The sequence below is a fragment of the Alosa sapidissima genome, chromosome 9, assembly GCF_018492685.1.
Source record: "Alosa sapidissima isolate fAloSap1 chromosome 9, fAloSap1.pri, whole genome shotgun sequence".
Lineage (NCBI taxonomy): Eukaryota > Metazoa > Chordata > Actinopteri > Clupeiformes > Clupeidae > Alosa > Alosa sapidissima.
The window spans coordinates 4,993,325-5,008,373 of NC_055965.1; the positions used below are offsets into that span (position 1 = coordinate 4,993,325).

A 15,049-nucleotide genomic window follows, 5' to 3' on the forward strand; every position below is an offset into this window, starting at 1 on the left:
AATAAGGCACTGAGTATGGCCAGACCACATGAGCCTGAACTGTGTGGTGATCATGAAGATGGTGTCCAGTCTCTGAGCAGCATCTCCTGCAAATGTCTAGGGTGACCATATAAGGTGAGGACACAAGGGGGTCAGCGCTGGTTAGTGAAGGTCAATCCTGTCCTAGGCAAAATAACAAGGCCGGTGCTTCCACCCAGTTTCAGCGGCACTAAACCGAGAGCTGCAGACTCTCCTACATGGGACACCAGTCCATCACAGAAGTGACCCCCAGCCAAGCTGACGACCCATTTTACAGCTGGATTGAGACCATGCAGATGAAGTGCCTTGTGGAGAAGCAGGGTATGTCCAGTGTATGTGGTCAGAAGCACAGGCAAACAGGAGAAGCAGGGTATGAGTGTCGCGATTTCGGTTTCGAATCGCACATCATTACAGCACTAACCCACAGTGTTCAAAAATCAGAATGGCATCCGAAGCCGCTGCACCACCCTGCCCCGTGATGGTATCAATGGTGTGTGTGTGTGTGTCAACAGATAGACAAGTGCTATTTCAAGAAAAAGTCCTTGTATATGGGTCTAGAGGCATTTCTTAGTAAAAGTTGGGAAAAGGACTTTTTAGCATAATTAACATGTGCTGAATCCAACTAGCCCTGTTCCCAAGCAGAATTTTAAGTTTTTGTCCATCTAATTAGAATAAACAAAATGGCTGCCAAAATGGCGATTTTGGGCACCTTCTTCGGACGGGCATCATTATACCATGTAAATAAATCAATATTGTTCACATCTGTGCATCTCAGAAATCTCCCGTGGGCAATAAATAAAAAGTAAAGGCTATGAAAAATATAAAAATGCAAAAAAAATGCTATGCTAATTAACCGTATTATCACCTTATTATACTCTTGACTATGTTTACGGTCCTCTTTGGCAAAGAGTGTGGCCTGACTTCATTGGTAAACATCTTCTTCGTGGTGGGGAGACACATGTTTGGAGTTTAAAATCATTGGAGTTCCTTTGAACTAATCACGAACAACCATTAACTAACAAGCTAGCATCATATCCTTGATTCCAAATGGGAAAGATGGCCAGCAGTCACATGTTTCATTTGGGGGGGGGGGGGGGGGGGCGTTGATGGAAGGGTGTGAGGAACCAGTGATGCGTTGAGCAGTTTTCACCATCCTCTGCCGTGCTTTCCAGTCGGAGGCAGAGCAGTTGCCACCATACTGTGACACAGTTGGTGAGGATGCTCTCAATGGTGCAGCGGTAGAGGTTTAGAAGTCCACCAGGATCTGAGGAGAGAGGTTGTGTTCTTTAGTCTCCTCAGGAAGAAGAGATGCTGGTGAGCCTTCTTGATCAAAGTAGAGGTGTTGAGGGTCCAAGAGAGGTCCACAGAGATGTGGACACCCAGAAACATGAACTGGTGACATGCTCCACCTCAGTCCTGTTGATGAGGATGGGGCTTTGTGTGCTAGCTTTTGACTTCCTGAAGTCCACAATGAGGTCTTTGGTCCTCTTGGTGTTGAGAGCCAGGTTGTTGTCGGTGCTCCGCGATGTTAGGTGCTGGACCTCCTCCCTGCAGGCTCTCATTATTGTTGCTGATGAGAGCAATCCCCGTAGTGTTGTCTGCAAACTTGACAATGGTGTTAGAGCCATATACAGGTATGCAGTTGTAGGTGAAGAGGGAGTAAAGGAGGGTTCAGCACACACCAGTGTTCAGGGTGAGGGTTGAGTGGGTGAGGTTATCTAATCTAACAGACTGCGGTCTGTTGGTTAGGAAGTCCAGAATCTAGTTTCAGAGGGAGGTATTGATGTCCAGTTCACTGAGTTTGGTGATCAGTTTGGAGGGGATAATGGTGTTGAATGCTGAACTGAAGTCAATGATCAGCATTCTCACATAGGTGTTGCTATTGTCCAGGAGGGACAGGGCAGAGTGAAAGCCGTAAAGATGGCATCCTCTGAGTTCCTGTTCTGGCAAATTCTCTTGAAGCACTCTATACTGCAAACAAAATCTACCTCTGGGTAATAATAAAGTAACTTGAACTTGAACTTGCACTAGTTATAAAGTTATTAATCTAGCTATTAATTCACAGGACATTCAATCATTTTACTAACACAAAGGTTATGAAGAAATATGGGTAACACTTTATGGTAAAGGTACATGAATTATCATGAATTCATGCATGAATTAATTCATGATTTATGCATTAATTCCATTAATCATCAGGAATTGACATGAATTCATATACTCTCATTCATGATGACCTCACGTACAGTATGAACTAAACTAAAGCATTAGGTGTGATGGGTATATCATTGTGATTTATGATTTCTTAAGCATGATCATCATGATTACATGAATTTTAGGATAATTGCTCATGCATTCATCATGTCTGTGGCCCCTCAACTAAAGTAGTGAATAATGACATGTGTTTAGAGAACTCCAAAGTTATGAGAATTTGAGCAGTGATGACTACATTTTTGGCAGAAAAATAAAGTCATGATCATGGTTAATACATCATAATTCATAATGATGTGCCCATCGTACCTAATACTTTAGTAATGTATTCATGTATGAGGTCACAAATGACAAACTATGGAATGAATGAAGTAATACATAAATCATGAATTACTTCATGTACCCTTACCGTAAAGTGTTACCGAAATGGGTAAAGGCCTGTGTAACTTAATCCGAGACTACATAGGCCTACATTACCAACCTAATTCGCTTCAATTATGTAAAATGTAATGTAAATCAGGTTTTATGACCAAGTATACTTGGGTATACAAGGAATTTGTCTCTGCATGTATCCCATCCGTGAATTAGTGAACACACAGGTCACACATTGAAGCACACATTAACCTGGAGCAGTGAGCTGCCTTGCTACAGTGATGCCCGGGGAGCAGTGAGGGGTTAGGTGCCTTGCTCAAGGGCATTTCAGCCGTGGATGTGGGCATGGGAGACTAGTGCTCAACCTTTCCACCACCCACATATTTCCTACTGGTCAGGGATCGAACCGGCAACCCTTTGGTTTCAAGCCCGAAGACCTAACCAGTAGGCCACAATTTTAAACTTTACATTTCATCACTACACATATTTCTTGACCCTCAAAAATCATAAGTCTCATTCGTCAAATACCGTGTGCCTGCTCAGTTATAACATTTTAACAATTACATTTTTCAAAGGTTTTTTCAGGTAATTAACATAGGCATAATACTAGATTTTTTTCTTTTTTTCACAGCCTGTATCCTTGATCTATTGGCCAAGGGAGATTTCTGTTAACAATATTAATTGATTTACATGGTATAATAATCCGCCCAATGAAAGTGCCCAAAATCGCCATTTTGGCAACCATTTTGTTTATGCTAATTAGATGGTCATAAACTCAAAATTCAGCTTGGGAACAGGGCTAGTTGGATTCAGCACATGTTAATTATGATAAAAAGTCCTTTTCCCAACTTTGACTAAAAAATGCCTCTAGGAAGCACATATCTCAAAAATATCACCTGTCTAAGACAGATGACTCACAAGTTGGAGAATGTGAGACCGTTTGTGATGTTGGGCTGGGTGTGTCAGAGTGGGCAGACCCTAATGTCTGTGTGTGTATAGAGTGAAGGAGAGTAGGACATACACTAATGGCATGGGTCCATCTCTCTGAGATTGAATGCGTGTGTGTGTGTGTGTAGGTAGAGAGGGTTGGGTATTATTGTGAATGCATGTGTGTGTACAGCAATGCAGGGAGCAACACACACACACACACACACTAATGGCATCCATTCATCTCCTGTGCTCTTTTATTGTGTGTGCATGTATGTGCTACTTAACATGGCCACACACACACACACACACACACACACACACACACACGCGCACAGGCACAGGCTTGTGACTAATGGGCTGCATGTTGACCCTGGCCCTGGTTTTTCCATACATGGCGTATTGATTTCTGAAAGGCTCTCCTCCCCGCTGATGCTGTAATTACCATCGACTCAAGACCACAGGGGGTCGGAGAAGTCTTCACATACATGACAAATGCAGGTAGCTCCTTCAGACACACTCACACAACCATACAAACACACACACACACTTGGTGGGGTAATATAGGATAATGCTAGAACAAAGCTTTCACCCTATAGCTTAATTGTATGTACATACAGTAAGGCTATGCGTGTACACGCCTGAGTTTGAAGCCAGTCTGTCATTTACGAGGGCTATTGTGTAATTGCGTTTGGCTGGGCCTCCATTTTTGATGTCTGTGTTGACTACTGGATCTGCAGAGGCTGTAGTGGCAAGTTCTGCAGGCCATTCTCCTGGACCTGAGGGATACTCTTGGGTGTGTCCACTCAGGATGAACGGCCACCTGTTAGTGGCGGCCACCGGAGATGAAAGGTTAAGCACTCACGGAGAGCATCTCCGGCTGGCCTCAGACACGCTAATGTGTGTTAAACAGGACAAACTGGAGTCAGTACCTACAGCTGCACCTCTCTTCCCCAGGCTGCTCGTTTGACTCGTTTGAGGTAGCACTCGGCGCGGTCACATGTGCAGAACTATCTGATTAAAGCATCAGTCGAAGTGTTATCCGAATCTGGAATATTCCAGTTGGAATGCTAGGTGAACAAGTTCAAATTCCATTCCGATCATGACTCGTCTGCATTTAGGAACGTTACAAACACCAACTGTATTTAGTTAGATGACGGATCAGATTTAATCAGATCAAAATCAAATACTCCAGGTTATCTTCTCTGACTTAATAAAATTGTAAGATTGTTTGTTTGCATGTAACCACATTGACTAAGGACCGCATGATCAGAAGATAACAGGAACAATGCCTCTGATATACGTCTCTATGGAACAGGTAACCTCATGTGTGCTGTGAGTGTGCATGAACAGTTTAATCACCTGAAAATAAATGTTCCTACACTTTCAATGTATACATTCCTATGCAAATTCATCTACATATGAATAGGGTAACGTCTCAGGAATGAGTAGTGGTGTAGAATGTATTAAGACTGCTTGATTGCTATGATTGTATCAGTCGTGATAACCAGCTTCTGCTAACGCAGATCCCATTATTTGTAGGGGACATGTGACCTCCCTGTGACCTGGTGTTTCACTTATGGCCGGCCTCAGGGAGGATGACCTCTGCCTGAGAATGTCTCCACCTTAAACTGGCCTCGGGTGGCTGTGTCCAGGGGATCCTGTTACCGGCAGTCCAACTCTGGACACTGTATAAGGGTGCAATTGCGTTTCACCTCGGGGTCGGGTGCGAGCGTGTTTTGTTTTTCGGCCGTGGGTGATGTCATGTGCTGGTATCTGTGGTTTGTGCCTGAATGAGTGGCATGGCGTGGCACTGTGTGCTGTGGTGTCGATTACTATTCACACATGAGCCAAGGCTCTGTCTAGGTGGGAGCTCTCCATTACCCTGACCTCATCTGAGGTCAGAGTTCATGCATCTTTTATATGTAGATGGGTGCGTGCGCACACACACACACACACACACACACACATACACACACAGTGTCCACCTGCCTGTCCTTCAGAGAAAGGAAGACTGTGTAGGATTTCGACATGGGCGTGGGTCAGAGTTTCCGCTAGAAAAAAATGGTGCCGGTCAAAGTGACCGGCAGAGGTTTCGTTTTCCGGACATTTTGATGATATGCCGGTCAAATATCCTATTATCCCTTCTTAATTAGTCAAATTGAGGAAAACTGGAGACAGGCTATGTAGCTTAAAGAATGACATAATCAGGCTGTATAGAATGCAACATGTTCATTAGCCTAACTTAAACATGCCTAACAAGATCTATCCAGTATCTTTTCATGGACAGCAAGAGTCCGCTTTGTTCGTTGTTTTAAAAAGGCTACGTTGTTTGTTGCTGCTACCCACGTTATCTCCAGTGGTGACTGTTTAACTTACACAGATGTGCACACACAAGAATGAGCGCTCACACCACTACCCCCTAATGCTATGCCTCTTTATTTGATAACAATAAATTAAGAAATGTTTCCTGTTCTGGGAAATTATACCGTTTAATTGTGCCAGAAATTATCCGCGGACCAATAATCGCCTCGTCGAGGAGGCCCTAACCCTGCAGATCATAGACAAGGAACGCATAGGCCTACTGTATGCTTTGGGTAAAGAACACTTTGCATGTCCAGTGTACACGGAGAATGACAGTGTCTTGGAGCGACCGCACCCCCCGCAACTCAACTTCCAATGTCACTGATTCCGACAGATACGCCCGACACTTCTGCTTTTTATCTGGTGGTGGAGTTGACTGGACATCTGAGGCTTCAGAAGTTACCAATTTATCATCATCTATCGCATCTGGCCTATGAAAAAACTTTTAAGGCTAGTCTGCCTGGGCCTGGCCATGTTTGAACCGCCTCACTCATTTGTTCGTTGTTTAACATGGACGTTTTAAGCGTGCGCTTCCTATTTGAAATGCAGCGTAGGCTATGCGTGTTGTTTAGCTTACTTTTCAAATGGTAGAGCCTGTTCATTTAAAAACATAGCCAGAGGACGTATAATATAGGCCTACATATTAAGGCTTATTCTCAAATTCAGATTGCGTTAGGGGACGGGATTATTAGCCAATTTCAATCGGACAATTTGACCGGGGATTTAATTTTGTCGGAAATTTCATTTTTTTTCCGGCCAATGTCCGGTAATTACCGGACAACGGAAACCCTGGTGTGGGTATAAGTGTGTGTTGACAGCAAACAATGTTGCAAATAAATGGCACTGATTTAGTGCACTGAATGTGTTGACATCTCCATATACACAAGTATCTGTATGTGTGTCTGCATGCATACATACATAGATACATACATGTCTCTGCTTAACAAATGTATTAGCAACGCATTGGCAAAGAAATATATGGATGTATGAACAGCAGAAAGGTTGGCCTTTAACAGACTGATGGCATCAGTGTGTTTGACCACATGTTGTGCATGTTGTGAACATGTGCACATGTGTGTGTGTATGTGTATGTGCATGTGTATGTGTGTGTGAATGTGTGCGCGCATGTGTGTGTGAAAGTGTATGTGAATGTGTGCGCGCATGTGTGTGTGCTTGTGAGCATTACCAGTAGGGCGTTTGCCATCAATCTCCTCAGACAGCTCGCTGAAGGGGTTGGGTGGCAGTGGGCCTGTCTGCTCCTCATCCTCACCTGTGTAAGGCTGTGGAAGAGGGGATCAGGAGGGAGAGAGAGAGAGAGAGAGAGAGAGAGAGAGAGAGAGAGAGAGAGAGAGAGAGAGAGAGAGAGAGAGAGAGAGAGAGAAAGAGAAAGAAAAGGGAACATCACAGAGGAAGAGTCCATTACTATGAGCACCAAACAGTGGGCCAATGAGTCACTGTGATGGTGTACTCTAGTGTGACCTCACACACCTACATCTACGCAGACAACAAAGAGCCACACCTCACGCGTACGATTAGTGTGAGCTCTCACGCCACTGCACACTGGTGCACACACACATGGCAAACGCATGGAAATCCATACTCAACAAAACTGAGTGAGAACTCATGGGAGAAACTCAACAGAAAGAGCAGTGTGTGACAAAAATAAAATGTCCGCATGCGTCACGTGTTGCTGATGTAGTGGACACTCACGAACAGACAGTCGCTTCACTCATCCACATACAACCTTGCATTACTCTCAACTCAAAAAGATACGAAAGTGACGAGACTAAGAACACCTCATGCAATACTGGGCTGATTCTCTACGAAAGAAACACACTCCACACAGAAACAGAAATAGAATGAACTTTGAGTTGCAATCAATCAATCAATCAATCACAGAGGAAATGCTTTACCTTTACTGGACCCTCGACCTTTAGACACGACACACACACACACACAGATTGTGAAAAGAGAGGAAAGGGAGATGGTTCTCTTATCAAATGTTCATTTGACTGTATCATGTGCATCCAAGAAGACCATCAAATGGCAATAGGGACCTGTGGCACCAGTGACTGCTGTACTACAGCACCACCTTGTGGTCAATATTGGTATTAATATATCAGTGACACTACCATGCTTGCTGTGAAAAAATAACATTGTGTGGCCACATTTTCAACAATCCTATTTTGATTCAGGTTATTACATTCAAAACATACACTGCCACACACACACATGCAAACTACTTCCAGGGCTCCAAACCCAAACAAAAATTCCCTGACTTTCCATGTCTAGAATAGACTTTCCAAAATTCCATGATATTCCAGAAATTCCATGACCCGTGGGAACCGTGTACTTCACAGTGATCCAGCTTTCTTCCACCCATGATAACAACTTTAAGTACATGATATCCTCCAGGTTCAAGAATATTATGATCCTGCCCACGACCAAGGTTTTAGGAACCTAAACACATTCACATAGCTGCAGAGTATATGCTAGAATCCGGTGTAACCGAGATGTACGTATGACGAGGTCTTGATATGCTCCGAGTAGGCTACTTGTCTCTCTTTTGAGAGCAGATGTCTTTAGTACCCAGAGGGCAGGACTGATGCCTTGCTTGCCACTCACCGGCGGCCTCTCAATCACGATGCCTGCAAGCTTGTGGGACTGGGGCCCGGCCGTCATCATGTCGAACCTGTTCTGTTCCCGGATCTGAGGGAGAGAGAGAGAAGGGCACCACAAACAGCCAATCAGATCATTTAGAGGGACATGTGACCTGTGGACACATGTGTGATTGGACAGCCAGAGAAGACAAGTGGTGCAAGACAAGGCCCACAGAACTCACTTTGTTCCTCTTCTCCAGCACCTCTGTGGGGTTGGTGTTGAGTGGGATGAACTGGTTGGCGTCCTCGATTCGGATGGGAGTACCACTGCTGATGCTGGAGTCTTCAGATCTCATCCACTGTGTAAGAATAAAGGTCATCAGCACTTCATTACTGCACTTTAACTAGCAATCGTGGTGATCACAGACAAAACAGCTATACCTCTTCTGAGATATTCTACATCTTTTAGCTGTAAGAAAAGACAAACACCGTTTATGGTGTGATATTTTCAACACACATCTTTACACAGTGCAGTTTCCTCTACAGCCACAAGAGAGCAGAAGCACATCAGAATTACAGAAGACTTGAAAGCGACAGCTCTGACAATCTCATCTTACACACCAAATGTTTCTCCTCTTCGGCTAGGACATGCAAGAAGAGTGGCCATGCCACTGACTCATCTAGCGATGCAGGAGCACAGACCATCTGAACAACAGGACACAACCCTACTTGTGGATCTTGCTTGTTTGGTGTCAATCTATCCAAGAGACTGAGCGCACCCTCAGGCTATGGAAACTGTTGAGACACTATTGTTTCTTTCCACTCCACTGACTCCCACACAACAATATAAACACAATGATGGAGAAACTCATTGTTTACTGTGGACAAGGAAGTAACAAACAACTAGCAACCCCCCCCCCCCCCCTTTCCTTTTTTGTTTTTCATGGATACCAACACACACTCCAGAGAACCATTTGTAGTATGCAGTGAATGCAGAAAGTACTTTCAGTTCCTTGTGCGTATTTTCTATTGACGGACTTTCATCAGTATGGAAACATAACACACAACTGTGTGTGTTTGTTTGTGTGTGTGTGTGTGTGTGTGTGTGTGTGTGTGTGTGTGTGTGTGTGTGTGTGTGTGTGTGTGTGTTATTTGTGTTTGTTTGCATGTTCCAGCAACTAATAACTATGGAACTGGGCTACTGGGTAGATGCCTATCTAATGAACTGCTATGGATCAGTCTTGGCTTGTGTAGAGGTCCATTGACCTCCATTCTGACTTCAGGTCTATTTAATAGTGCATTTAATTAACTTGCAGCCAAGTTTTCAGCCATCCATCTTTCCCCTCAGGCCTACAGATCACAACACCTTAGCCTGTGTGTGTGTGTGTGTGTGTGTGTGTGTGTGTGTGTGTGTGTGTGCTGCACCCATTCCTTCGCCACCCCTCTTGCCCTCTCCGTCCCGTACCTTGGTACGCGGGGTGCTCTCGGAGCCGTTGCTGTCGCCCACGTTGACCTTCATGTAGCTGTTGGGGGAGTTGAGCCAGCGGGTTTTCTCGCGCTGCTGCCTCTGCTGGAGCAGCTTGAAGGGCAGCCGCGTCGCCGCCTCGTCGTCGTTCGAACGAGAACGCCGTCACCGTGGCTGGGATCTCCACCTCGCTCTTGTGCCGCGGCTTGTCCCGCACGATGGGGTGCCGGTAGGCGTAGCCCGTTCGGTAGCCCTGTGGAGGTGAAGGAGAGAGAGGAATGTAGTGATGTAGCAAAGGGATGCAGCAAAACCCGTCTTTAATGTTTCCTTCTTTTTAACTTCCTTAAATCCTTCTTTAAACTTTCTATCCTCTTATAGGCACATTCTATGCCTATAACAAGGCATTAGAAAGTTTGTAAGTGCACCAGGAGTTTTAAGGAGTTTATTTAAATAAGACTTGCCTCTGCATCTGCTGCTATACCGCTGCGACGACGTTTCTTCCGTGATTTGGGAAAAGCCCGTAAAAGTCCTGACAGGAAGCATGCATAAGGATGTAGATCCAGGAATGCACTAATATTTTGTTCGTAGTCCAGTTTGCAACAATTATTAGTTAACACTAAGTTGTAAACACTTCAGAAAAAAAATATTAAAAACTGGATTAAAACTCCCAAATCACGGAAGAAACGTCGACGCAGCGGTATAGTAGCAGATGCAGAGGCAAGTGTTATTTAAATAAACTCCTTAAAACTCCTGGTGCACTTACAAACTTTCTAATGCCTCGTTAATTGGACTAAAGGTCATAGTTGTACTACTGTAGAAGTTTTCATACCATTCAGGGCATTATTAGTGAGGTAATTTACGAGATAATAGTTGGTTCCATTACGACTGCAGAACGTCATTAGTTTCTGACAGCGCTACTCGACCTGGGTTCGACCAAGGGAAAAAAGGTTCTAGGAGGGTGTTTGGCTCGGGGTCATGGTGCAAAGGACCCCTAGGGTGAAATTACTCCGAACCATCGCTTTAAATGTCAGTGAAATAGACCAGATACTTGTCTAAAATGGACTCTTCAAGAGTTCATATTCAATGAACACACTTCATTGAATATGAAAAGAAAAGAAATAGGCTTAGTCATAAATAAAATCGACTTCATCTTCAACAAACTGACATTGTTAAAACAATAGGTACTGTACTGACATTCATTAATTCATTCAAAAGCCTTCTGTAACGATGCTCATCAAATGGCCTGTACCAGCACATCAGCCCTCGGCCATGGACACTTACAGTACCATTAAACTCCATAAGAAGCCCCATGGACAATTACAGTACCATTAAGCTCCATTGGAAGCCAGTTAATTACTAAGATGGCCCACAGGAGCAGAGGGGAGCGTGTCAGACACCAGAGGGAGTTCCGGCGCTCTCCTCTGACAGAGAGGCCAGAGTGTCAGCCGCCTATGGAGGCAGGACGTGGAGGAAGAGATTTATGAACGGCAATGAGCTGAACGCCAGATGGATTTCCCTGAGTCGGCACCAATTAGTGCTCCCTAAGAACTAAGTCAGCTTGGACAGTGGGTGGGGGTGGGGGGAGAGAGAGAGAGAGAGAGAGAGAGAGGAGAGAGAGAGAGAGAGAGGAGAGGAGAGAGAGAGAGAGGAGAGAGAGAGAGAGAGGAGAGAGAGAGAGAGAGGAGAGAGTGAGTATGTAAGGGCTCAAGTGAGATATTCCTGACAGATGCTGCTAGTTTTCCAGTCAATCAAGCATGGCGGCTGACCTCTCTCAAAGCACAGGGGCTGTCCATAACATCTGGCACTGGTTCTCAAAGTGCTGCTGTGGACACATCCCTATCTCTCTCTTTCTCTCTCCCTCTCACACACACACACAGACACAGACACAGTCTAGTGTGAGAGACGCACGTGTAAAGGGTGTTAAAACACCACTCAGTGACAGAGGGACAGAGGATTTGTGTCGGCCATGACAGAGGGACAGAGGAACGGGGCAGAGGAAGTGAGAGAGGACGAGGGGAGGTGGGACCGCTGACCGCATACACCACGAGAGCCGCATCCATCGACTGGCTTACACAACTGGTCTCGCCAGTTGAACACTGCCAACAGCAAGAGCGAGCGAGTGAGCGAGCGAGTGAGCGAGTGAGAGAGTGTGTGTTGTGTTGTGTGTGTAGAAAGGTTCCACTCACCAGGTTGTCCAGCATGCGCATGAGCGACTCAAACTCGAGCTCGCCCACCTTCCACTTGTGCTGGCTGCCCATGTTGACCCCGGCCTCGGCCACTCCGTGCGTGCGCGCCTTGTACTTCTCCAGGTCCAGCACGATCAGGTTGTCCGGGCTGCCCGCACATGAGATCGCATTCACCTGCCGGGAGGAACAAATACATTTGTCATTCATGTTCCAGGGAGGTTAAATGTGAGGGAAAGGAAGGGGAGGGGGTGGGGTGAGCGAACAGGAGGAGAATGTGACCGGGCCATGTCACTCATGGAACAAAACATGGGGCTAATGTGAACAGAATGTAAAAACAGTGCACATCTATAAACAGTGCATAAAAATGAACAAAAACAGAGCGCACACACACACACACAGACCTCTGCACTGGTCATCCCCAGCGGGAATAATGGGATCGCAGCTCACAGACATTTTTCCATAAGTCAAGCGTGGAGGCAGCGGGGGGTGTTTATTTTTAGCAGTGTGGGGGAACTGCGGACTAGTGGCTTTGCCGCGTGGATTAATGTTTTGTTTGCACCCTGGCTCCGAGTCAAACTGGGATTTTGTGCTCCTATTACATGAGAGGGGGGCGGAGGGCTTTCATTTCTCCCACACTCTATCCGCCCCGGCGACAGGGCAGGATGCGCTGAACAAGCAGGCAGCCGAGCAGTCAGACAGACAGACAGACAGACAGACAGACAGAGAGGGAGTCGTGGACCGTCTCTTCCCTGCATGACACACTTCCTGTTCTGTTCACCGGTCAAGCTCGCCTAATTAAAAGTCCCGGCAAGAAGTCTCCCGGCGCATGTTCTAAAGGCAGAGCCCAAGATAATCCTGAGAATGCAGATGTTTTGGCAATGCTATTATGAGCGCTGAAAACGGGGATTGGTTGGGGGGTGGGGGGACCAGGCATGTTTTATGAGGTTGTAAAGAGAGGAGGGAGAGAAGGAGGAGGAGGAGAGGATGGAGGGAGGGATGAGGATGGAGGGAGGAGTGGAGCAGTGTGGAGAGTGTGTGTGTGTGTGTGAGCGGGGGAAACAGCTGGAGGAGAGGCTGGCATTGAAAACAAACAGATTATATAAAGCTCTCTCTCTGCTCTGAGCCAAGAGTGATGAAAACAGAAACATAAACACGCTCCACATGAACTGTACTGGGGGAATAGGAAAAGACAGCAGAGGGCCTGGCCTGCCTGTTTGCTGGATGAGGGGAAACAAAGTGATGAGCCGGTGTAAGCAGTGTGTGTGTGTTTTGTATGCACATGTACGAGGAGGATGTGTGGTGCGTGTGGTCGTGTTGCAATATTCAGCCTGTATGTATGCATGTACCACTAACCTGTGCATGAGCATGTGACTATGCGGATGCATTTGTGTGTGATTAGCTTGTGTGTATTAAGTAATCATGGGTGCCTCATCTAGACTTGTCATACAAGGTAGTCATCAAATATGAAGGGAGAGGGTGTCAGTGTCCATGTCAATCTGTCCTGCATGTGGACATGGGCTCATGTGTCTCATGTCTTGGCCACATCCACTGACCGCTTGTCCTGACATAGTGTGGGAGAGCTTGTCTGTGTGTAGCCCATGCAGTGTATGCTGAGCAGTGTGCAGCCCATGTAGTGTGAGGTCCTTACCTGGATTTCACATGCAAACTGGGCAGTGTAGATGTAGTGAAAGGCCTCTTCAATAGTCTCTCCCAGCGCCACCACTCCATGGTTCCTCAGGACCAGCACCTGCACACACACACACACAAACTGTGAGTGGTCTGAAGGATCTGAACGGTTCGTCATTACCCCAACACATCTATACAACACACCTCTTGCTTAAAACAAAGAAATCTATGCATTTAAGTGTGCAAAGGTAATTGCCAGGTCATGCAGATCTATTTGCACTTGAGAGCAGTGACATGGTGTGTGTGCTGACAGACAGACAGACAGACAGACAGACAGACCTTGGTTGAGGGGCCGAGGGCCTTCTGGAGCTCCACACGCTCCTCCTGGTCGTCAAGGCTGCCTTGGTAGTTGTAGTAGGCGATGTCGCCCAGGATCAGAGACTCCTGGGAGATGGGCAGAATCCCACACTTCATGGAAGAGACCTGCGGGGGGCAGCAGAGAGGGAGGTTACTCTCAGAGAGTCAAAGTGACCTTACAGATGGAGAAGTTGGAATTGCGGAAAAAATAAGATGTGTATAACGTTTCTATAGGCAAAACTGAATAAGCATGTGCGTAACAATTTTATCATTTGAGTTTTTGTAGTTTAGAAAAGTCTGTTTTGGCACGTCTTGCAGACCACCAGCTGGCGGCAGTGCTGACTCGACAAGACGTGCACTACATTTCCCATCATGCCTTGTGTTGGTGGTGTGTGTGTGTGTGTGTACTCACTGCTGCAGTGGCTGGAGTGTGAATGTGGATGATGCACCGGACGTCGGGCCGCATGGAGTAGATGGCAGCGTGGGGGCTGAAGCCGGCGTGGTCGATGCGCAGGTTGGTGGAGCCCTGGTCCACCACGTCCCCAATGATGTTCACCTTTACCTGGAGGGAGACGGTCAGGCATGAGGGGGAGACACGGATGCTGTCTAGAACACCTTAGGCTCCTACTTCTACCCAGTGCAGCATGCGCAGGGCTGCCCTATTCCCATATCAAGGAAGGTTTCCACATAGCCACACCTGAACTACTTTTGTTGTGCTTATTATGAATACGATAGTTCCCCCTTTTAGTCCCCCATAAATGAGAAGAACTAAGAGAAACAGATATGTAAGAATGTAAGTCTGCCTCTTATCATATTTACAAAGAAAAGAAAAAAAAAAAAATGCCCAAAAATAACAACACCCACTAATTTCCTTAGAACTTCAAATCCAATTCCGATTCCATGACGGGCAGTATGTGTAGGCT

General features: G+C 46.0%; 1 protein-coding gene across 1 annotated transcript in view; it reads right to left on the reverse strand.

Annotated features, from left to right (window-relative positions):
- add3a (adducin 3 (gamma) a) overlaps window positions 1-15,049 on the reverse strand; it is a 55,474-nt gene that overhangs the window by 5,980 nt on the left and 34,445 nt on the right. Inside the window, 10 exon segments of the mRNA XM_042103442.1 lie at window positions 7,079-7,172; window positions 7,806-7,823; window positions 8,518-8,601; window positions 8,735-8,851; window positions 9,958-10,101; window positions 10,103-10,210; window positions 12,144-12,317; window positions 13,792-13,890; window positions 14,109-14,252; window positions 14,539-14,688. Coding sequence (XP_041959376.1) covers window positions 7,079-7,172; window positions 7,806-7,823; window positions 8,518-8,601; window positions 8,735-8,851; window positions 9,958-10,101; window positions 10,103-10,210; window positions 12,144-12,317; window positions 13,792-13,890; window positions 14,109-14,252; window positions 14,539-14,688 — 1,132 coding nt within the window.